Source organism: Bemisia tabaci, chromosome 1 (assembly GCF_918797505.1).
Source record: "Bemisia tabaci chromosome 1, PGI_BMITA_v3".
In the NCBI taxonomy this organism is placed as follows: domain Eukaryota; kingdom Metazoa; phylum Arthropoda; class Insecta; order Hemiptera; family Aleyrodidae; genus Bemisia; species Bemisia tabaci.
In genome coordinates this window covers 63,679,723-63,704,548 of record NC_092793.1, presented here as the reverse complement: position 1 = coordinate 63,704,548, position 24,826 = coordinate 63,679,723, and the positions used below count along the sequence as shown (strand labels likewise).

Genomic DNA, 24,826 nt, shown 5'->3' with positions numbered 1-24,826 from the left:
AATTGGGGCCCCCCCTTAGGTCGGAGGATTTTTCGCGGAAAACTCGCGACCTGGAACTGTTATTTTTGGTTCCAGCTTCCGCAATACGACAAAAGTGCTGAAAGTTAGGCACTAAGTTTGTGATGGACTTTCGGTAGTTTTGCCGACTTGCTATACCCAGAAACGAAACTCTTGACTCCTAATTCCGACTTTTTCAGGATGAAAATATTGCAGGAAATTGGCTTACCGTGAACTTGGCGTTTAATTTCCTATATAATTTCCTACAAAATTTCCAAATAGTTCAGCTTCCCACAAGCCAAAATCACTATCTCAGATTTACGGAAAGAAAATTCCTTTTCAATACAGGAGCATGCTGGAAGAGTAGGGGCTCCTTTAAGTATGAGAAATTAATTGGTCTCTTTCATTCCTTGTAATTTTTGTTCCTTCTGTATTAATAATAAATTGATTATTCATTTCCTAAACATTTCAAAAGAAATCGGGCTGTTCTTATAATCGAAAAGACCCTATTCTCTAGAAATGAGGAACATTTAAAAAGTTTTTTCATGCTTTCATTAGGCCATTTAAGGTTTACGGCAAAGAACGGAGTGTGGATGGGCAGTTGGGCACGTCAAAATGAATTCATGACCGATAAAAATAATGAGAAGGCAAAACCATTGAAATTTTCATGTCCAGAGGGTGGAGGGGGCTGCCAACTCGCGATTGCTCCTTAGCGATTTACCCTATTTTCTTCTAAAACTTATCTCAGCGGCTCAGTGTTCCTTGTCCATTTCTGTTTTGACATCCATTTTAATTACTTACTCAGAATTTTAAAGCCTCTGGATGGAAGATTTTGAGCTTCGAGGGGGAGAGGAGAAGGCCTTGGGGCCCCCTCCTCACCCCCTGTATCTCCCCGATGAGTAAAGAACAATTTCTTATCTTATATTTGAAATTCCCTACGTATAAAACCTATTGGTATCTATTTCATACGGCGTATGAAGCTACCTATGGTCATTTCCCCACCATGAAGTCAATTTTGGCCGCCATATTGGATTTTGGGGCCCTCCCTTAGACTAGATGACCGTTTCAATGTGAAATTCGAGTTCTACGACCAAAATTACCTATGAATAGACATCCCACTCGGGGTATTAAGGAATTTTAAAATTTTTGGACCCCCGGCGGCCATTTTGGGGGGCACCCTGAGCCTCCCCGAAGGGTCTAGCACAATTTCTGACTTCATATTCGTTATTCTCGACCCAGAAAACCTATCTGCGGATATGTCATACAATATATACAGCCATCTACGGCCATTTTCCCGCCAAGGGGCCCATTTTGGCCGCCATCTTGGAATTGGGGGCCCCCCCTTAGGTCGGAGGATTTTTGAATGTGAAATTCGGATTCTACGACTAAAATTACATAGGAATCGACACCTCAGTCGACTCTGTAGCAAAATTTATAATTTTTCAACCCCCCGCGCCCCTTTTGGGCGCCATCTTGAATGGGGGGCGCCGGATTGATTTTTGAACTTGACACCATCGAAAATCTGATTCTACGTATCAAGACGAAGAGATTGATGTATAGAACTCACTCTTTTCACAATACTGCAGACAAATCATCTTTTTTGTACATTAGCAACTCCACTACAGCGCTGATCGCGGCGATTAACACGTTGACTGCCACGCCGGTCGTACCGACCGGCCTCGAAGGGTTCTGCCGGGGCCACGCCGGTCGTTTCGACCGGGACCCGCTCGCTCGCATTACTAGGCTACTGTGAGGCCAGCGACCGGCGGAGCCGTGTATACGCTTATGGCTCACGACCGGCATGGCCCCAGCAAGAGAATGCACCACTGAATTTTTTTTTACTTTCTCGTTTTTTTTTTTGGGGGGGGGGGGGGGGGATTTTTATTTTTTTCATTTTCATGAATCTTTTTCTTTATCATCTTTATTTATTAATACAATAAAATTACAATAGTGTTGTTTTCTTTCCTTAATATTAGTTACAAACCTTAGAATTTGTACGCATTTTGAAAAATAAATTAAAAAAGGGGAATAACAATTGGGAGGGGGAGGGGGATTTTTTCTCTTTCAACTTTAATTTTCTTTTTCGCTATTTTTTTTGTTTTAATAAATTAGAATATAATTACAATCGTTGGTTTTTTACCTCAATATTAATTTTAGACCTTTAAATTTTGGCTTAACTTGAAAAATAAATTTTAAAAAAAGGAGGAACAATTTTTTAGGAAGGGGGGAGGTAGGGGTCAAAAGGTAAAATACAGGGTGTTCGAAAAGTCCCCTCCCCCCCTCCTAACTTTTGACCTAATTGAGGTAGAGATTTGAAACTTGGAGGGTGTTCCTAGATCAAAGGGAGCTACTTTTTGAACCCCCCCCCAAAAAAAAATTTTGGGGGGCCCCCCTTGGGGAGGGGGGGGGGGTTACGGACCCTAACTTTTTTTTTCAAATGGGAAGACCCCCTTTGTGATACCTCGTCCGAAAGAACATAAAAAAAGAAATTTTTTCGCGCAAACCCGAAGTCATTGTCTCAAACCGTTTCAAAATGGCGGCCGGTCAAAGTTTAAAATGGCGGCCGGTCAAAGTTCAAAATGGCCGAAAATTTAACAAACGCGATTTTTTGTCAATGGATTCACCTAAAATTCGGTATCTGGGGGTATTTTGGCACGAGAAAAACGAATTTGACGTTAGATTTTTAAAAAAACCCTAATTTTTCAAAATGGCCGCCGATTAAAGTTCAAAATGGTCAACAATTGGCAACCTCGACTTTTTGCCGATGGATTCGCCTGAAACTCGGTGTTAGGGGGTATCTGGGTTTGTCTCTTACCCAGTTTTACCAGTCCTTACCATTAATTCCATGCCGTTCAAGGTTGTGGGTTGACTGCGCGCGAGTCACGCAACGTTGCTGATTCTCAAGGAACACACGACCGGCCGGATGACCGGCGTGGCCTCCGGTGCATTATTTTTCACCGGAGGCCATACCGGTCGTAACGACCGGCGGCTTCAGGCTGAAAGCTGAAAGAATATTACGAAGGTCTATGAAGTTTAGGTTTGATATAGTCAATTCTAAAAAAAATACCGAAAAGAAAAGGCTATGGCGCCGGGGGAAATAAGTACCTAAAACACCGTGGCAGTCAACGTGTCGCTGGGTGTACACGTAATTGCACTGACGGCCTCTGTTGATTGTTTTGCATTGAGCGATGCGACCCGAACCAACCCAATCGCAGCGATTAATCGCCGTGTGTACCTAGGTCTATACTCTGGTGAAGTTCATGCTCAACAAGTTGCTCATCAATCATCATTGGACGAAAAGTACCGATGACCCGCGAACTAAGGGCCTATCACTACTAAGGGACGATCAAAGTCTGGAACCCATTTGGATCCAATTGTCAGGAGTCATCAGTTCTAAAATCGCTAGGAACTTCGCATGATTTTCGAATGAAAACTTGGCAGAAATGTTCCGCGGCAAGAAATGATGAATCGAAGTGATGAGGGAAAGATTTCCATTAGTGGTTCCATCCATTAGTGGTGGTAGTGGTATTAGTAGTAGAAGTAGTAGTAGTAGTAGTAGTAGTAGTAGTAGTAGTAGTAGTAGTAGTAGTAGTAGTAGTAGTAGTAGAAGAAGTAGTAGTAGGAGTAGATAAGTTTATTTGGCTCCAAATCGACTATTGGCTGTAGGGCACCGAAAGTAAGTTTTAATACAATTAATAAATAAAAAATTCCTTACCTCTATACTAAAATATCCTCGATCTACATAATCTCCTAGGAAAAGGTACTTGGTGGTAGCAGGTGGCCCGCCTACTTCAAATAATTTCATCAGATCGTAAAATTGGCCGTGAATATCACCACAAACTGTAAAAGGAGCAAATCAAGAAAATAATTAGAACATGGAATATATCAAGACGCGAGCAATAAAGTTTCCTAATATCCCGGATAGATCTCATACCCGAAAAAATCTCAGAGCAAATTTTTTATCAATTTCAAAATAAATAAATAGGAGAATCCTAGCTATTCAACCGTCTTAACTTATTGATAAATGTGAGTGTGGACTGTTCAAATTTGAACTAAGTATGTGATGTAGTATCACGCGTAAATGTAGGAAAGTCCTAGCTATTCAGCCGTCTTAAATTACTAATAAATATGAATGTAGAATATTTGATCGCGTCATTGAATGCGGAAATCAAGCTTGCGCGTATTCAAAATCTGGAGTAGGTATGCGATGTGGTATCTTGCGACATTGAAGGATAATCCCGAATTTCCACGCGTCTCAAATAACCACTTCAAACTAGGTATGTCATATGGTATCACGCGGAATTGAAGGAAATTTTAGATTTTCATTCGTCTCAAGTTACTGACATTCATGCATGAAGGTATCATATTCGCAGCGTTGAATGCGGAAATGTAGTATTATGGCAAAATGAAGGAAAATCTCGGTTTCCACCTGTCTCAAATTACTGCGACGGTTATGAATGTAGGTGTTACGCTCTTATCGTTAAATGCGGGAACCAATCGCACAACTATTCGAATTCCGAGGTAGGTATGTGATGTGGTATCACACGAAAACGAAGGAGAATATTAGCTTTTCACCTGTCTTAAATTACTGATATTTATGAATGTAGGCATTGTATCCGCTTCGTTGAATGTGAAATTCACGCGTGCATTATTCAAACTCCGGAGGTTAGCCAAACTTATTCTCAGGAATGATTAACCCTAATAACCCATTCTCAGGATACTTCGGAGGCCCCATCATCAGTCATAACATTACGGGGGAAAAAACGAAAAAAAAAAATCGCCGCCCCCGCGGCAGATTGTTAGGAGGCGATCGCCTTCCCGCCCCCATGGCCAGTCCACCCCTGACAACTTGAAGGCGAGGGAAGTTGTAAACAGTTTGCATGTGGTCAACGATTCCGCCTAAAGGGCAGTTCGACGCATGCTAACATGAAGCCGATCGATAACTAAAAAAGAGGATGAATAGGTATCAAGATTTGCTATTAAGAGTGGTTTCACGATAACTGGAATAGTTTTGGGGCCGTAACAGACGACGCATTTTTCGGTCATATTTTTAATGGAAATGATAATCACTCGAATTTTTTCGCATTAATCTTCAAAGACGTACGTATTATAACGCATTCTAATGACTTATTGTTCTACTTCTCAATGAATGTTATGTAAATTCCGAAAATGTGCTGTCTGTTACGCGATTAAAAGTCAGCGTAACAGACGGCACATTTTCGACGATTTATACATTAAAATTGAAAAAGAGAGCGATAAATCTTTGAATAGCGTCAGAACACGTAACCCTGTGTAGATTAATGCAAAAAAATTCGAGTGATTATCATTACTACTAAAAATATGACCGAAAAATGTGTTGTCTGTTTCAGCTACAGAACTATTCCAGTTATCGTGAAACCACCCTTAACTTCTCAAAATTTTAAAAAGAAAGTGAACTTAGAAAAGAGAATCAAAAGTCTGTAAATTCTTTAGGTGTTTGTACTTAATACTTTCACGTCTGAATAAACCCACATATTTTGGCTAAATGTTTTTTACCTCCGTGGCATACCCTGCGTCAACCTGGTGCACATAATTGATTTGAATGTGCCTCACTTTCTTCATGGGTCGTTTTACTTATTAAAAAAACAAAAAGTTGATTATGGGTTCCCGCGTACCGACGTCGCGTCGTAGTCGTGGCGTCAGGTAAGTATGCGTTTGCGCGCTGCTTGCGAGCGGCCGGCATCACTGCGCGCGCGGCGCAGCAAATATTTTTCAAAAAACCTCGCTGGGGGAGATAAGTTTGCGTCTTGATAATTTTCAATCGTCACTTAATGAACTTAAAATCTCTATGAATAACAAGAGGGAAAATTCCAGTCGTAGTGCAGCTGTAACCGGGGCTCCGCCCCCGATGCCCGTCACATCATATGCTGATGCTCTCCGCGCGGTGAACAACGGCGCTCCGCCCCCTGCCCCTGTCCATGTGGGCTCCAGAGTATTTTTACCAAAGACTGTTTCTGACGACGTGGTGATTGGTCCGGCTGACCCAGATTCTGCCAATTTTGAAGAGGCTGTTGTGCCTCTTTTAGAGTCCGTAAAGAATGCTCCGGATGCTCACATTGTAAAGGTTAATTCAGATTTTCCTAGAAGTTCGGTGCGAATTAGAGTAGCGGATGTGCAGTCATCAACCGTAGTGAACAAGATTGTTTCCGATAGGGGGCTGTCTGAGAGCCTTCACATCTCCCTGAAACGTGCGAGACTCCCTGAGTTGTTTTTTTCCTCAATTGAAAATTCAATTGATCGCGATTCTTTTCCCTCGCATATTTTCCAAAAGAACCCGATACTCTCCATGGGAGGAAAGCTCTCGGCAGACGACTTTGTGAAGGATTTTCAGGTGGTCAAGGAATTTAAGACAGCGGCCAGTGAAAAACTAGGTCTTAAAATGATTATTGTTAAATGCTCGCCGGAAATACGCTCAGCAATCCTAGGGATTAAGAAAATTTTTGTGGGCTGCCGTGCAGTTTTCCCGAAAGATAATGTGAATCCTATCAAATGTTTCAATTGTTATAGATACGGGCATAAAAGTGCCAATTGCTATGACCCTACCCCTTTCTGCGGGGGATGTTTCTCTCATGGCCACCCCTACAAAGACTGCAAAAGCCCTAAGTCGGAGGTGGAATGCCCGTGCTGTTTTCAGTTGGGTGCTCCCCCAGAGATTTATGCTGGTCATGATATGTATGATAAAAAGTGCCCTGCGTTACTCAAGGCACAGGAGGATCTTATAAAGAAAACTAACTATGGCCATTGATAATAACTATTTTGAAGTTTTGCTCTGTAATGTAGATAGGAGCCCTGACTCTCATAACGCCATTCTTAAAATTGCCGATGAACGACGCTCTGCGGTCATTATTATGCCAGAACCTAACTTAAGATTTTGTCAATTCCGTAACTATTTCTTAGATAAAAGAGAAGACGTGGCTGCGTTTACAACCCCTCATCTTACTGGTGCATGCCGAGAGTGGCGCAGCGAGTCAGGTTTCCTATCTTTTGTACACAATGATATGTTTTTTGGTGTGTATGTGTCGCCAAACTGTCCCATCTCAGTCTTTGAGAGCTTTCTGCTAAGGTTGGAGCAAGCTATCCACTCGCAGCAATTGCCTGTAATTCTTTCCGGAGATTTCAATGCTAGGTCGGCTGCTTGGGGCGATAGGGCGGATGTAGTTTGTACCAGGGGTAGGAGACTTGAGGAGTGGGTTATGGCAAACGACCTAGTGGTGCATAATGACTCCAATGGGAAAATCCCTTCCTTTTCTTCGTCAAACGGCCAGTCGTTCATAGACCTGGTAATTAGTTCCAGAAAGATAGAGAAAAGGATCTCATCATGCGAGACTCTGATAACTGAGACAGCTAGCAGACACCGTAGTGTTGTTTTTAGGGTGGATGGTGGCCCTTTGAGCTCTACGGTTCAGGTGCCTTCCCCTCCTCAGCCCACGTGGTGGTTCGACAAGGCAAAATTCAAGGACTTTGCAAAAGAAACGGTAAGACTAACGAAAGAGCAAACAAAATCGTGTGCTCTTACAGCTTTAACGTGTGTAACTATCCTTTCCTTGGCGTCATCCATTGTTTTTCAAAAGTGTTTAACTAGAAAACAGAGACCGGGCGTTCCATGGTGGACACAAGAGATAGGTGAGTGCAGGAAGCTATGCCATAAATTGTCAAGGAAGATGTATAAACTTTCTGGTGCAGCCCGGACAGCTGCACAAGAGGAATTTTCTGCCTGTCGTAAAGAGCTGAAGCAAAAAATAAGGAAAGCAAAAAGAGATTCTTGGGAAAGGCTGGTGTCGGAGTTAGAAAATGACCCCTGGGGGACAGCTTATAAGATAGTTAAACGGATGTTCAAAACCCCTCCCTCTCATGACCAGTCTTCCCCTACCAATGAAGAAAGCTTGGCCGCAATCAGGGAATTGTTTCCTTCTAGACCCCTTCCTGAATGGCCTGAATTTAAGGACGACTTAGAATGCCCCCTTATATCGGAGCGCGAGCTTCGTGAGGCAGTCAAATCAATAAAAAACAAAAAGTCTCCGGGTCCAGATGGCTTTCCTCCAGAGGTAGTTAAGCTTTTTGAGTCTAATATCAAAGAATGCCTAAAAATGTATAATAATTACCTACTAAGCGGAACCTTCCCCCAAAATTGGAAGATTGCAAATTTGCTTTTGCTTCCTAAAGATAAGAAAAATAAGACCGGCTCGAGGTGCTTTAGACCTATCTGCCTGCTCGACGTTCTCGGGAAAATTTTTGAGAAGATTATCACAAACAGGCTCACTGCATCCTGCCCTTTGTCGGAAAGACAGTTCGGTTTTCGTAAGGGCAGGTCTACTTTGAGTGCTGTCAAAATGGCGAGAAGGCGGATAGCAGAAATTAGGGGCTCTCCATCTAAGCCCTTTGTTGCCCTAGTTACTCTAGATATAAGAAATGCTTTTAATTCTCTGTCCTGGTCTGATATATATTCGTCACTTCTTGAAAAGGAGGCCCCTCCTTATCTAGTAAGGATAATTTTAAGCTACCTAACGGACAGATATGCTAGATTTAAGGACTTTACGTTTGCCATTTCGGCAGGGGTCCCCCAGGGTAGCATAGTGGGCCCGGTACTCTGGAATATTTGTTACGATTCAGTAGTTGAGCTAGTCACCTTCCATGAGTGCGAGAAATTCGCATACGCGGACGATCTCGCCCTCGTGGTTAGCGCAAAGAGCAGAATGGAACTCAGAAGGAAGGTAAACGAGATAACGAAAGAGATTGGCGTTGCTCTCAAGTCAAAGGAGCTTTTTTTAGAGCCGAGAAAGACTGAGGTGGTAGTTACATCCAGGCGCAAATTCAGGGGCAAGAACATCAGAGTGCTGGTGGAAGACCACCCCATTGTCCCTGCACCCTCTCTGAAATACCTGGGAATCTGGTTTGACGGAAGCCTCTCTTACTCAACACACATTGAAAAGGCTATTATTAGGGCAAAAAGGGTCTTTGGCTCGATAGCTGGGCTGTTACCCAACCTACGTGGCCCTAGCTATATAAAGAGGAGGCTCCTGTATAGTGCGGCTATGTCGGCATTTCTTTATGGGGCTCCAGTATGGGGTGCTCATGGAATAAGACCTGGCTGCCGCGCTATGATTACTAAGTGTGTCAGACCTCTCAAACGTAGGGTGGCGTGCTCCTATGTTTCTGTCCCGAACAATGCCCTCAATGTGATCTCGGGTACCCCTCCAGTTCACCTGGTTCTCGAGGAGAGGATCAGCTTAGATAGTGGTACGCCTCGCCCTGAAGCGAGAGCCTTAACTAGAGCTAAATGGCAGGAAGAGTGGGACGCTGCTGAGGATGGATTGTGGACGAAGCGCCTTGTTCCCAACTTGGAAGCTTGGTTGCTGAGGAAGCACGGGGACATTGATTTCTACATCTGCCAGTTCTTGTCCGGACACGGATGTTTTAAAAAATACCTGTTGCGTAGAGGTATTGTTCGGAACAGCTCCTGCCCGTTTTGCTCGGAAGAGGACACTGCTGAGCACACATTCTTTGAATGTGGTGCCTTTCAGAAGGAACGTAATATGTTATTTGGTCGCCTTGGAATGCTTACTCCGGAAAACGTGGTGGAGAGTATGTTAGAGTCTTCGGGTAATTGGAATTTGGTATCAGGTTATTGTAGGGAGGTTCTGATGAAAAAAGACAGGGCAATCAATCCACCCGTAGAATTGCCATACGGCAGAGCCGAGTCGCCTCAAGCCAGCATGAGCACCTAGTAATTAAATAAATGAATTCTTCTCTTGTTTTTTCACCGTCATATGTAATCTTGTAATTTTATTTGTATTGGCACGAAACCTGTATGTACCTAGGCTCGGATGTAATACTGTAACTTTATTCTCTGTCAGTTTTTCTTTCTTTCTTATGTTACAAATATTATAATCAAAATGTATGTGCTTTGAAGAGGTAATAAATAAATAAAAATAAAATATTTTGCAGAGGCTATTTATGCCTTTAAAATACGGCAAAACGGACAAAATTGTGTATCCAAAGGACCATAGTTCTTAATTTTCTCTTCAGATAAAATTACTAATGAATGATTACTATGAATTTTATTTTATTTTTAAAGTGCTGTTTCCTTTTAGTATATTTTCATTTTTTCTTATTTTTTATCTTTTGCTTTGTTTGGTGATTATTTATGAAATTATTAAAAAATGTAGAGGCCCCTTGCAAATAAAAATTTAAATGTATAATTATAAGTTTGTCCGTAAGTCTAATTTAAGTCAACTTAATACTTTTATTGTAGATTTAGGACCTTCTAATTGCATATGTATATTCAAACTGATCTTAGGCCCTTTTTGTCGAGTAGGAGGTGGGTTTTTAAAATTTTTGAATTTTTCAAAAAGTATGTTTCTTTTTACACCAGGGGGAAATTTTTTAGAGGTAGCACTTTTCGGATTTTGAAAGACCCAAAAATAAGACACACCCTAGCCACGGCGCCACGCTGTACGAGATGAGTTTCATGGGGGTGCGCAGGAAGAATTCGTGGGCGCTAGGGAGGGAGCTCCTTGCATGTTCACCACCAAACGGCTGCTTAAGACACTTGTTTCATTCAGATCTTCAGATTATTTTTTCAGTGTACATGACAAACATTGAAAGATGTATGTTAGGCACAGATTGTGTAATTGCCCAATTCATGAAATCTTTGCCCATTTCATAAACCTCTTACTTGTTTCTACTTAATATTCCTTCAATTTGACAAAAACAGAGGATTCATGGGCCACTGCATGTGGCAGAGATGTATCTCTGACGAATGTTTTTTTATCCACCGAACAGTACTGTTGAGGAGGGGGGGGGGAGATGATACTAATTTCGATTCTAGAAGAGTCAAACCCTCCACTGCCCCCCGCTCCAACTACGGTCATGGTCATAGGAAAAAACTTTAAAGTAAAATATGGAAAAAATTAAGCCAGTTAGAAAAATTAGCAGAAAAACATTCTTTACTTGATATTATCTTTATGAATCATTGGAATCGGTGCAATGTTTTCGAACTGACGATGTACAAATATTCTTGGCGTTATAAATAACTATTGCATACAAATATTCTTTCCTCCGTTATTGAAGGCTCCATATTGTGTCAAAGATATCATAAAATAACCCCACCGAAAACGGCTGGTCTATCTTCAAAACCATTTCATATCACGTCTTATTCCAAACAACAAATACCCCTCGGTCGAAAGAGAATACGCTTTCATGTTAATTTGTACGAATTTCTGTCCCTTTTTCCCTGCGTATATACGAGGTCTGTCCGGAAAGTAACCAACCTTGTTGATTATCTCGCCATCAACGGTTGATAAGAGGTTGGGACTTGGGATTATCTTTGCAGGGACTTTCCTGAGTGCAGGTGCACAGCCGGATTATCACATGTTGGATCAGTCGTTGATAATTTGCTGATTAGTGCGTGCTATTCTGCTGTGATCGTCAGATTTCGTTTTCCCTAAAAAAGAAGAAGTTAAGGAGAGTGGGGTGGGAAGATTTTGTGAGGAGGTCACCACAGGGGACGCGTCTTGGGTCTACGGGTACGACCCTGAGACAAAAGTGCAATCGTCAGTTTGGATCGCACCTGGGAGACCTCGCCCGTAGAAAGCTCGGAAGAGTCGCAGCAATGTGATGACAATGTTGGCTGTCTTCTTCGATCATGAAGGTGTCGTCCATCATAAGTACGCTCCGCAAGGTCCCTTGAAGTATGTAAAGTTTCTCGGGAGCTCTCTTTATTGATAGTAGAGCATTGGGGAGCGTACTGATGATGGACGACACCTTAATGATCGAAGAAGACAGCCAACATTGTCTTCACATTGCTGCGACTCTTCCGAGCTTTCTACGGACGAGGTCTCCCAGGTGCGATCCAAACTGACGATTGCACTTTTGTCGTAGGGTCGTACCCGTAGGCCCAAGACGCGTCCCCTGTGATGATCTCTTCACAAAATCTTCCCACCCCACTCTCCTTAACTTCTTCTTTTTTTAGGGAAAACGAAATCCGACGATCACAGCAGAATAGCACGCACTAATCAGCAATTTACCAAGGACTGATCCAACGTGTGATAGTCCGGCTGTACACCTGCACTAAGGAGAGTCCCTGCAAAGAAAGCCCCAAGCCCCAACCTCTTATCGACCGTTGATGGTGAGATAATCAACAAGGTCGGGTACTTTCCGGACAGACCTCGTGCCGACTATACCGATGAAAATTCATCCTGATAAACAAATTAAGTGTTATAGGAAGTGAGATAACCCTCTGAACATCGCGACTTATCAAAAATCTGTCTAAGAATCCGGGAAATCACGCAAGGTCGCGTCCATCTAGGTTATGCGTGCAACATAGTTCCTTCTAGAATAAACGTCCATAATTACATCGAAGCGCTCGAATTTTGAATGCTAATATATCCCAACATGGATGAGAATAAACGAGTTGGAGCAAGTAGTAACACTACGTAACTTCCTGGACACTATGCATTCGACACGAGGATGGAATAAACACAGATTATCGGGTGGATATGCCATGAGCAAAGTAATAATGCGCTGCTTCTGGACAGCCGGTATGTCCAGGATGTGGATGGAGATGTGGGTCACTGGGTCAACGACGCTGCCCCATGAACGCGGCTGCCGTCGCGTCGTCGCATTTCCGCTGCACGCGCCCGGCGCGGCGCGGGTCGCTACCGGAATCTCCATCCTCTCCGGGACGAGAGGGTCGTATTCTTTTTCATAGACGTTTTTTGAAACAGCTCCTTTCTTCAGGAGGCCCCGTTAGCTTTACATTGTGATAAAAGGAGGTTAAAGGAGATCCGTCACATAACATTGTAAAAAGGATCGTTTTTGCCAACCTCGAAAACAGGGAGTCCCAAAAGTCCGTACCCCCCCCCCCACCCCCTCGTAACTTTTGAACGGTTAGAGATACAAAAACGAAACTTTGGGAATGTTTCTATCTTAAAGGGGGCCGTCTTCTAGGGGGGGTAAAACTTTTTCCCCTCCCCCTCAGGGGGCGAGGGGGCGCGGGCCCCGAAGGTTTTTTTTTTTCAAATGGTAACCGCTATCTTGTGATACATCATTAGAACGAGCATACAAAACTAAGAATTTTAGCGCAAATCGCAAATCAATATCTTAATTTTTGACCGAGTTATGATAGGTCATAGGTCAAATTTGACCTATTTTCAAAAAATCGTATCTCCGGTTCAAATTATTGTAAAGAAAAAAAATAAAACGAGAAAATTTACCAAATTGTAAGCACTTTCAAGTAAAAATCACAGAAATTACTTCAAACTAATTTTAAGGGGGGGGGGGGGTTCCGGACCCCCAAATACGTCATTTTAAAGGTCAAACGATTTTCTCGCGAAATGAGCCAATTTCCCCTTACTTTTCCTCTACATTATCTGAAAAAGTTCAAAATTAGTACAACATTGAGTTTTCAAGTCCTTAAATTTCGAACAATTTTTTTAAAAAAAAATGAAATTTAAATGGTTGAATTGAATCACCTTAAATTTCGTTTTTTGAACTTCGCCCGAAATTTGGGGACTTGAAAACGCAATGTTGAACTAATTTTGAACTTACTAAGATAATGTTGAGGGAAAGTAAAGGGAAATTGGCTCATTTCGCGAGAATATCGTATGACCTTTAAAATGACGTATTTGGGGATCCGAACCCCCCTTCAAATTAGTTTGAAGTAATTTCTGTGATTTTTACTTAAAAGTGCTTACAATTTGGTAAATTTTCTTGTTTTATTTTTTTTCTTTACAATAATTTGAACCGGAGTTATGATTTTTTGAAAATAGGTCAAATTTGACCTTTGACCTATCATAACTCGGTCAAAAATTAAGATATTGATTTGCGGTTTGCGCCAAAATTCTTAGTTTTGTATGCTTTTTCTAATGATGTATCACAGGATAGGGGTTACCATTTGAAAAAGAAAGTTGGGGCCCCCGCGCCCCCGTTTTTTTGGAGAGAAAACATGGCATTCGATCTAATAACGGAACTAATTCGATGTTTTCTCTCCAAAAAAAAAAAGAAAACCACGCCCTTCTTACGTTAATTTTCTTTGTTGAAATTGGTAAGTGAGTGCTTTAGTCTCCTGACAACAGAATTGCGATCTCAAAATTGGAGAAAAATGACGAGTAGCTGACAAAATGGAACCAATTGATGCTATGTATCGCATGCCGTTCTGACAAAATATGGCGTCCATCGAATCACCTTAAATTGTGTTTGGTGATAGTTGTAAATTAATTGATGTTTTGGGGCTGTCAAGGGCTCACCTAGCGTATCTGGTCTTTTCGTTCGGACGATCCGTTTCCGTTTAACGGTTGCTTTATCAGAAACAGTCCGGTTAAAAGAGCATGTTTGTCGGTCAGCACGCTTTATTGGTCTTCCTCTACATTTCAATTTTGTCTTAAAGCGTAGGTTTTGAAATCTAGTAAGAACATCAGAGGGAGTAGGTATTCTCCTTAGTGTCATCATTATCATAAGGAAGGGGGAGTGTGAAGCAGCACCACTTCTTTCAGTGAGTACATCGGGAACTGCTGAGGAAGTGCTTGCGTTCAAGATATCCTTGGTAACCTAATTTTCATACAGGGTGTCCCAAAAGTCCGTACCCCCCCCCCCCCCCCCCCCTCGTAACTTTTGAACGGTTAAAGATAGAAAAACGAAACTTTGGGAATGTTTCTATCTTAAAGGGGACCATCTTGTAGGGGGGTCAAAATGTTTGTCCCCCCTCAGGGGGGGCGTGGGGGCCCCCAACTTTTTTTTTTTCAAATGGTAACCCCTATCTTGTGATACATCATTAAAAAAAGCATACAAAAGTAAGAATTTTGGCGCAAACCGCAAATCAATATCTTAATTTTTGACCGAGTTATGATAGTTCAAAGGTCAAATTTGACCTATTTTCAAAAAATCGTATCTCCGGTTCAAATTATCGTAATGAAGAAAATAAAACGGGAAAATTTACCAAATTGTAAGCACTTTCAAGTAAAAATCACAGAAATTACTTCAAACTAATTTTAACGGGGGTTTCGGACCCCCAAATACGTCATTTTAAAGGTCATACGATATTCTCGCGAAATGAGCCGATTTCCCTTTACTTTCCCTCAACATTATGTTAGTAAGTTCAAAATTAGTTCAACATTGCGTTTTCAAGTCCCCAAATTTCGAGTGAAGTTAAAAAAACGAAATTTAAGGTGATTCATTACAACCATTTAAATTTCATTTTTTTAAAAAACTTTGTTCAAAATTTGGGGACTTGAAAACGCAATGTTGAACTAATTTTGAACTTACTAAGATAATGTTGAGGGAACCGTCCACATACGAGGCGAGCGCTCTACCGCAGAGCCACCGCCTGATTTGGAAGGGTTGCTGCTAAACTGCGTATATAGACTCGACACTCGAGCGCTCAAAACAAAACTTTTCGGAATATTTTTGGGGTATTTCCAGGGTGCATTGGAAAGAAGAAGGAAAAAAAAAAAAAAAAAAAAAAAACATGGGTCCAGTAAATTTATCCAAAGAGTCCCTACGAATTTTTTCAGCTCGATCGGAGGCGGCAACTTGGGAAGTTCCCCTTGTAAGGCCTTGTCCACACGAGCGCGGTTCGCGGAACTTATTCCGAGGATCTTGTTCCCGGAACAAGTTTTAGCTGAGCTAAAAACTTATTCCTCTAAAGCCGGGAACTTCCCCCGTATTCCAAGCTTCTATATATGTATCTTATGATGTAAATTTGTTCGTTTTTGTTTTTTACGTCCTCCACATGTCTTGACATTTATCTTTCTAACTTTGGCGGCCGTAATAATCTATTATTTTGCGATAATTGTATAGTTTTATTGAAGTTCCGGTTCCAGTTCGGGCGAACTCGTGTGGACAGCATGCCTCGTTTCAAGGAATAAGTTCTGGGAACTGAGCAGTTCGAGGAATAAGTTCCGCGAACTGCGCTCGTGTGGACAGGGCTTTTGTGCTGACCCACTCGTCCTCGTCCACGGGTTGCGGCACTGCCACCGCGAGGCACGGTTGCGCAGAAAAGCTGCGCCGAAGTCGGCGCGCGCATCGCGAAAAGCTACGGCGGCGCAGGTGACGACGAGGCGGGCAGCGCGGGAAAAATAGCGGGAAGAACAAACTGAAAATATAGCCACGAGAAATGACAAACGAAACTATCCTTTGGGTCTGAAAACCAAACATCATCCTTCTATCAATAATTTACCGAAATGTTCTTCAAGCTGGGAGAATGTTATCGGAGATAAAACGCCTCGTTTTACGTCCCTTTTCAAACCTTTGATCAGCTTCCAGCTTTCAGCACTCCTCTTTCGACCCGGTATGTGTCAATCCATGAGCACTTGTTCTCCCAAGACTCGTTTTTCTTCCTGGTTATGAAATGACAATCATTCGCCTGGGCTTTCCCATACGCAGTCTGAGTCTGCGGTCCTAGAAGCCAGATAGTCATGATACTTCCTACGCTTTTCTTCGATTACTTCCTATACCTCTTTGTCCCGTCAGTAAGGTTTCTGCACATCCTTACTCACATCACACGTACAGGGGGCTTCCTTTGCAGCTGGATGTATAAAACATTTGATAAACTGGTTCAACTCTTCCGCACTATCGAAAGTTTCTACTCCCAGTTTCTCATCCAGCCGCTTCCTGTAGAGCGATTTCACGCTTTCAAGCTGTAAACTATCGATGTTGTACCGTACTCGTTCGATCTTCGCTCTTTATGGCTGGCACTTCTAATGTCGTACTCGTAAGGTATCTCTCTGCAGCCCATACTTAACCAGAAATGCAACCTTCGCCTTGAGAAAATGGTGATTACTAACACAGGAGTACCCCGGCAAACTCTCAGTTATTGAACCATCATGTTACTCGTTTGCCTGAGACGTATTTTATTTGTGGATGGAGGTGGATGCGCATCCAAAATTGGCGATGGATGCGGCATTTTCCGTATTTTATTTCTCGCATCTAGTTCCTAGTTGGGTAATGAGTTTGGCGAAACGGGTGGGAGTTTGGCAATTAGTTTGGCTGATGACGTAAAAGTGGATGCGCATCCAAAAAAACGCTTTCCAGCCACAGTGGAAACGAGAGGTAGATTTCGACTAATCGTTTCTGTGAAAACAATTGCGCCTAATGAGCCTGACAGGTCGGAAAATCGTCCCCCTCGAACTTGAGATTTTTCGGATAAGGGGTGGTCTTAGAGGGTAGGTGAAGATAGGTTGTTTTGAAGGCCACGACGAGACGAGTTTTTTGACGTATCACCGACTAAGATCGGACGAGTTTGAAAAATCATCCCCCTTTGGACTTGAGATTTTCCGGATAAGGGGTGGTTTTAGAGGGTAGGTGAAGATAGGTTGTTTTGAAGGCCGCGACGAGACGAGTTTTTTGACGTATCACCGACTAAGATAGGACGAGTTTGAAAAATCATCCCCCTTTGGACTTGAGATTTTCCGGATAAGGGGTGGTTTTAGAGGGTAGGTGAATATAGGTTGTTTTGAAGGCCACGACGAGACGAGTTTTTTGACGTATCACCGACTAAGATCGGACGAGTTTGAAAAATCATCCCCCTTTGGACTTGAGATTTTCCGGATAAGGGGTGGTTTTAGAGGGTAGGTGAATATAGGTTGTTTTGAAGGCCACGACGAGACGAGTTTTTTGACGTATCACCGACTAAGATCGGACGAGTTTGAAAAATCATCCCCCTTTGGACTTGAGATTTTCCGGATAAGGGGTGGTTTTAGAGGGTAGGTGAATATAGGTTGTTTTGAAGGCCACGACGAGACGAGCTTTTTGACGTATCACCGACTAAGATCGGACGAGTTTGAAAAATCATCCCCATTTGGACTTGAGATTTTCCGGATAAGGGGTGGTTTTAGAGGGTAGATGAATATAGGTTGTTTTGAAGGCCACGATGAGACGAGTTTTTTGACGTATCACCGACTAAGATCGGACGAGTTTGAAAAATCATCCCCTTTTGGACTTGAGATTTTCCGGATAAGGGGTGGATCGATTTTCACGAAAAAGGAAACTTGATCTAGACCTCATAGCAGTGAAGAACCATGCTTAGTTTCGTTTTGATCGTATAGATAGTTCCGGAAAAAAACGGTCGCAAAGGTTCGTTAGATCCCAGTTATATATATATAAATATATATATATATATCGTACTTTTTTATGACCTACATTTTTCAACTCAGGGCTTCAGGATCGATGCTCTTTGAGCGAAAATTCCCGAAAATTACGATGTCGTACCGTCTGCAATAGGTAGATATTTCTTCGAAATCTACCTAAAAATGGAAGCGGGTCTCGCTGGCCCAAGACCCGCTTCCAGTAGCGCATCCCGCATCCATTAGAGGCGGGAATTAAAATTTTGGTTACGTTTCCGAGAATCTCGTGGTCTGTCAACAGGAAAGACGCCATTACACGCTCGGTTCTTGCCTATTGCTCAGTTCGCCCAGTTTAATCTTCGATTCTTCGGCTCGCTCGGAGTATTATTTTACGATACTCTTTAAACAACTGTATACATTTAGCACTGAGGTACAAGAAAATAATAAGAAAAAATTAGGAGATGAATATCACGACACTTCACTCGCAACACGCCACACGGCACACAACAACAGGTCGCCCATATGCAATTTTTTGGAATTCCCGGTTCCCGCGTATCACATGACTAGTCAAGTGAAATGGACTCATTTTGTCGTGACGTCATAGTCAGCATTGATTCCTTCGACTACGGTCTCGGGTTCCAAACAATTGGCTGTCCTTGTTGCACTAATGGCGTTTCCCCGTAAGAAACAACTTTCAAATTTCAAAACGAATTTTCGACCTTCTAAACGCCGGGAACCCCAGAGGTTGCTCCCGAAATCGATTTTAAAGCGTCAAAATAGGGGGGTCCAACCTTTAAAACGCCTTAAATCGACCAATTTTACCCGAGTTATCGCAGTTGAAAACGGGTACAAAATCATCAGTCCGTCTCTCTCTACGGCCGTTTAGCTGTTTAAAGACAAGATTGAGGTTAGAATCATCTTGAATTTTTATATTTTTCTCGTTGAAACTCATGATATTCCCTCTTAACAAGTAAAATTTATCAAGAAAAGTTAGTTTCCAGTATCATCAAACTATTTCTACGCGCTCATGTATCGACAGAGTCTTAATTAGTGATGAGTATGGCTTCGTGATGAAGCGTTACCATATTACATACAGCATTTTTTCAATCAACGCTCAGTCTAGCTTTAATGTGGTGATTGTTGTCAATTTTTTCCTCTCTACTGCACGACCTTACGCTTATGAAGGGAGACAGTAAAAGAAAAGTGATGACTTGAATTTTTCTTACTCTGAATCTCATGGTTTTGTATCTCTTTCACCGAAATCATCGGGGTCGTCTTGCTCCCCAGCTATGCAGATTTCTTCAGATCGCTCGCTCAGTCTGCCTCCTATGTGAAGTCTAATCATGCTTTAGTTATGACCAGTAAGATCCTCTTTGCTTCAGCATACTTAAAAGTGTATTTTGCAGTTGGAAAATACAGTGTTTTTCTCGCAGCAACTGAACTACACTTTTCTCATTTGACGGCTAACAAGAGCTCATGATGTGGGCGACTGCACAGTATAATAGACCAGATCATCCAGGACATCATCATGCTTTTCCAGAACTCTTGTTGTTCATAAGATTAATGGGCTCCATTAATTAATGTGTAACATTGTTGTGGAAAAGCGCGTCGATAGTCCGTCAGAGCATCGGAAGAGGATTCTCATTCACTTCAAGCCTGTTCCTTTATCAAGTTATTCATTCTCAGAATGTACAGCAAACGCCAGCTCCTATGGTAAGTACGTAAACCATCTAATAAGTTTTGAAAGTCAACTTCCCCTGTGACTTGATAAATTTTTCCACTTATGACTGAAGGGTTTTGAATCAGATTCAGTCTCTTTTAGAGAAGGAACTAAATGGGAAAAAGGTTTTGGTAAAAAATACCGAAGATAATGAGAGAAGAGACATGCATGAAATTTAAAGCTTTGAGCACCAGAAATGACAACAAGTGACCGAGTAATCCAGACCCAATGTTGTAATCGTGTTGTTGCATTTAGAACTTACGCTTTGTTTGAGCCTTTAAAGAGCTTGCTGCAAAAACGGCTTTTTTCGCCCCCCCCCCCTCTGGAAGTTCTTCAGACTTTGTCTAATGATTACTCATACTTGAGCGCTTCTTTTCCCAAATTTTCAGATCCCCAAAAAATTTTGGGGGGGAGCTAGGGGGGCTGGAAGTCAAAACCTGTGAACCTCGATATCTCTTGAACAAAGAAAGATATCGAGGTCCGGTTTGGACGAAAAATCGTCTAAAATTGCATACTTTAAAATTCTAAAGGTCGAAATCCCGATATCACATTTTTAAGTCAACATCTGTGCTTTTAACCAGTTTTTAGGTCTAGAAAATTTCTTTTAAACGAAGAATTTACAAAGATCTCAATTTTTTATTTGAACCAAAACCAGTTTTTTAAATTGTTCGTCTTTTTCCGCATCCAACGAGTGGTCCATTAAGCTGGGGAACCAAACGGTTCCGGAGTTATGATCGATTGAAGTTTCCGCTCAACGCGCGCCGACCGATTTTCGCGCGCAAAAAAGGCGGATTTGACTGTTGTTAGATCAGATTGAATGTTCAAACTGAGCAAAATGCTTTATTAGGGAATCTTGAGGGTCGCTGAGTTCAGAAATTACAAATACTTCCAAATAATTTACGTTTTTAAAATTACAGCTCCGTAGCGCTATTTTAGAGGCCCACTGAGCGCCGATCGGCCGCTCAGTGGTCCTGGCCGAAGCTGCAATTTTAAAAACGTGAATTTTTTGGAAGTATCGGTAATTCCTGAACTCAGCGACCCTCAAGATTCCCTAATAAAGCATTTTGCTCAGTTTGAACATTCAATCTGATCTAATAACAGTCAAATCCGACTTTTTTGCGCGCGACAAGAGACAAGCTGTCTCAGATTTTCAGGGATTTTGCAAGAAAAAAAAAAAACCAAAAAAATCGCCGTAAAACCAAACCAACCAACGGGCCACATCCCAGATTTTGCGTTTGTTTGCTCCGCATTCATTACATCATCTAGAAAAAGATTCTGCAAAAAAACTCGTGGATGGTACTCAGGTACCATTTAAAGAGTTTAAACAGCACCGCCTATCATTTCGCGCAAGCACCATTTTCGTCCTAAGACAACTTTTATCACCATCCTTGCCGTCTGGGTGTATTTAAGTGATGCATTCAAGCCAATAGTTTCCAGGTACCCCAGTAAACGAAGGCATATAGGGCCCCTTTCCGGCCGAAAACGAACATACGGCTGAAACTAGGCCTATTAGATTCAACATACGAAAACGTGTTTGTAGCCAAAAGTCCCCATGTAGCCCCTCGGGGTATTCCGCACAGTGGTCCGATGAAGTTGAAAATGAGACATATTTTCAAAAATTCATTGCTGGGCGAGAAATAAACTTGGAGAAGTCAATTTTTTTTTGAAAATGTAGGTAATTGAGTCTACTTTTCGAATAAGCTATAGTTTTGAGTGTCCAAGTAAGTTAAAAATGTGAGTAAAGTTGGAAAAAATTGAAAATTGAGAATACTTGATCAACATTTTCTATGTTAACGTCCACATAAAGGCCCGGATCGAAAAATACCCTTCTGTAAAAGTTGTTGACCATTCTTTTAGCGTTGATCTGGTATATTACATTGTATAGGGTTATCCAAAAGTCACTGACCACCCCTGTAACTTTTTTCCAAATCGAGATAGAAGTTTGAAACTTTGGCAATGTTCCTCGGTCTAAATTAGCAACATTGTGGTCCCCCCAAAATTTTGGGGGGCGACCCCCCTGAGGGGGCGGGGGCTAACTTTTTATTTCAAATGGCAACCCCCCCTTTGTGATACCTCATTTGAAAGATAATAAAAAAAGAAAATTTTTGGCGCAAACCACAGGTTAAAATGTTGATTTTTGACAAAATGGCGGCCGGTCAAAGTTCAAAATGGCGGAAATCTGACATCTCCGTTCTTTATTGACAGATTGGCGTAAAACTCGGAATCTCAGTGTATTTCGAGACGAGCAAAACGATTCTGGCATTGGTTTTCCAGAAAAGTCGGTCCTTTTCAAAATGGCCGCCTAGCGCGGGAAGTGGATATTTAGGCTGCATTTCGTTGGATTTGCATGAAACTTGGTATCCGGGGATATTTCGGCACGAGAAGAACGAATCTTTCGTTGGATATCGGAAATTCCGACAAATTTCAAAATGGCGGGAAATCAGTTTTACCAGTAAAACCATCGGTAAACACCGATGGTTTTGCATGAAATTTCATATCGATTGTTTAGTATTTCAACAATCTAATGAAAGATTCCTTTTTATCCAGCCAAAACCACCAGGATATCGAATTTCATGCGAATCCATCGGTAAACAGCCGTAAAACTGATTTCCCGCCATTTTTCCGCCGCCATATTAAAGTTTTTAAAAATTTCAAAAATCCAATGAAAGATTCGTTCTTCACGTGCCGAAATACCCCCGGATACCAAGTTTCATGCAAATCCAACGAAAAGCAGCCTAAATATCCACTTCCCGCGCTAGGCCGCTATTTTGAAAAGGACCGACTTTTCTGGAAAACCAATGCCAGAATTGTTTTGCTCGTCTCGAAATACCCTGAGATTCCGAGTTTTACGCCAATCTGTCAATAAATAACGGAGATGTCAGATTTCCACCATTTTGAACTTTGACCGGCCGCCATTTTGTCAAAAATCAACATTCTGACCTGTGGTTTGCGCCAAAAATTGTCTTTTTTTATTATCTTTCGAATGAGGTATCACAAAGGGGGGGATGCCATTTGAAAAAACAAGTTAGCCCCCGCCCCCCAAAATTATGGGGGGACCACAAAGTTGCTAATTTAGACTGAGGAACATTGCCAAAGTTTCAGACTTCTATCTCAATTTGGAAAAAAGTTACAGGGGTGGTTAGTGACTTTTGCATAACCCTGTATGGTTATCTTTAAAATTGCAGGAACAAGAGGGCAAGAACGAAGCGGGTCGGCGAGCGGCCTCCTGTGTTTCGAATCGCAAAACGGCGATTTTGAGTAGCGAATCATGGCAATAATGGGTTTTTCAGCTGTGCCAGTCTACTGAAGATCCAAATGAAAAATGTTCATCATTACAGCTCTTTTCTAAAGCACCATGTTGACCAGATTTCACTCAACTTTCTACTATTTACAAAGTTGTTCTGGTGGCCATTCAAGTAACACGTCAAGCTTTTTGGACGACTTCCTTCTTCAACCGCCAACCCTTGAAAAGCACCTGTGCATCAACGAATCAATCCCATTTTGAATCAAGTAACTGCCCTGATCTCCCTCTCCCAAACACCCCCCCCCCCCATTCTAATTTTGCACTAAACAACGTGTCTTTTCGTGGGAAAATTGTGCTCGGGTGAGCTAATTCTCCTGTCCTGAGATTTTCAGTTTTCTGCATTGTAACGCACGTTGCCTACATTTCCAACTTACGGTCTATATATGACTCGTATGCGTCTACCGCAAGCAGTTTTAAAGAAGAAAATAATTGGTGACAATAGATGAAAATAGTGTTACTATCCAAGCTATTTGTCCCTTGGAGATAAGGACACACTCTCTTATTTTTTATGGCTTGTATCATCGTACCTTTTCTTGAGAACGATTTTTAGCATCGAGAACGTTAGATGAGACGATGATCGCCATTTTATCATTCATGTAGTTGATCAACGATACAACTAATGAAAAAAAGCTCCTCGTTAACATTAGATTCCCATACGTTTTCTAAAATGAAACTGACTTCGTATTAAAAAAACGAACATTAAAACTTTTGGTAATTTATATTTTTCACGGTACTTTCCTTGTTACATGGGCTGCACTAGGGGGCCGTTCAAGTATTACGTAAGCTACTTAAGGGGGAGGGGGTCTAAGTTTGGCTCACTGGGTTTACCAACGTGGGAGGGGAGTCAGGCTAGGTCTTACGTGAGCCTCTCACTCTAAAAAAAAAAAATAATAATTTTCAATAGAGAAAAAATCTGCCACTTTTCGAACTCTCTCTGTTATTTTCCGAGAATGGGGGGGGGGGGGGTTGGGAGAGGGAGATCAGGGCAGTTACTTCATTCAAAATGGGGTTGATTCGTTGTTGCACAGGTGCTTTACAAGGGTTGGCGGTTGAAGAAGGAAGTCGTCCAAAAAACTTGACGTGTTACTTGAATGGCCACCAGAACAACTTAGTAAATAGTAGAAAGTTGAGTGAAATCTGGTAAACATGGCGCTTCAGAAAAGAGCTTTAATGATGAAAATTTTTCATTTGGATCTTCAGTAGACGGGCACAGCTGAAACAAGCAGTTCCAACGCCAAAGCGTTGGAGGGCGCTTCTTTAACACTGCGCATGTGAGGAACGGTTTCATACGGCCAAGCGAGAGTATTGCGGACGGACGATGTATAACAAATTGCCTACGTGAAGGTGGTCCGGCAGCAACATATCCGCCGCTAGTCTCTGGAAAACAATAGAAAATAGTAGTTGCGTACGTTGCCAGCGAGCGCGCTGCGAGCGCATCTGTTTCAATTACCTAGCATCGAGTTGGGCCTCTAACTTTCTATTCTCTCTGACATAACCTTAAACCTTCAACCCAGAGCCGCAAACAGCTGACGCTTGACGATGCTGCGCCGAGAAAATGAACCAATCACAAAATAGCACAGTAATACGTCACTAAAATGAAGAGATCACGTGACTGTTCGTGATTTTTTCGAATCAATCTGAAACTACAACCTCGTATATGAGGCATTTAAGCATGACGAAGCCCCAAAATAGTTTAACCAGGTAATA

At 42.0% G+C, this 24,826-nt stretch overlaps 1 protein-coding gene across 7 annotated transcripts in view; it reads right to left on the bottom strand.

The window, feature by feature from the left end:
• The window catches only part of LOC109040504 (serine/threonine-protein phosphatase 2B catalytic subunit 2), a 415,824-nt gene that overhangs the window by 105,439 nt on the left and 285,559 nt on the right, over positions 1 to 24,826 (bottom strand). For all 7 annotated transcript variants that reach the window (XM_072305187.1, XM_072305204.1, XM_072305201.1 and 4 more), the window contains one exon: positions 3,713 to 3,837. In XM_072305187.1, coding sequence (XP_072161288.1) covers positions 3,713 to 3,837 — 125 coding nt within the window. The remainder of the gene's footprint in view (positions 1 to 3,712; positions 3,838 to 24,826) is intronic.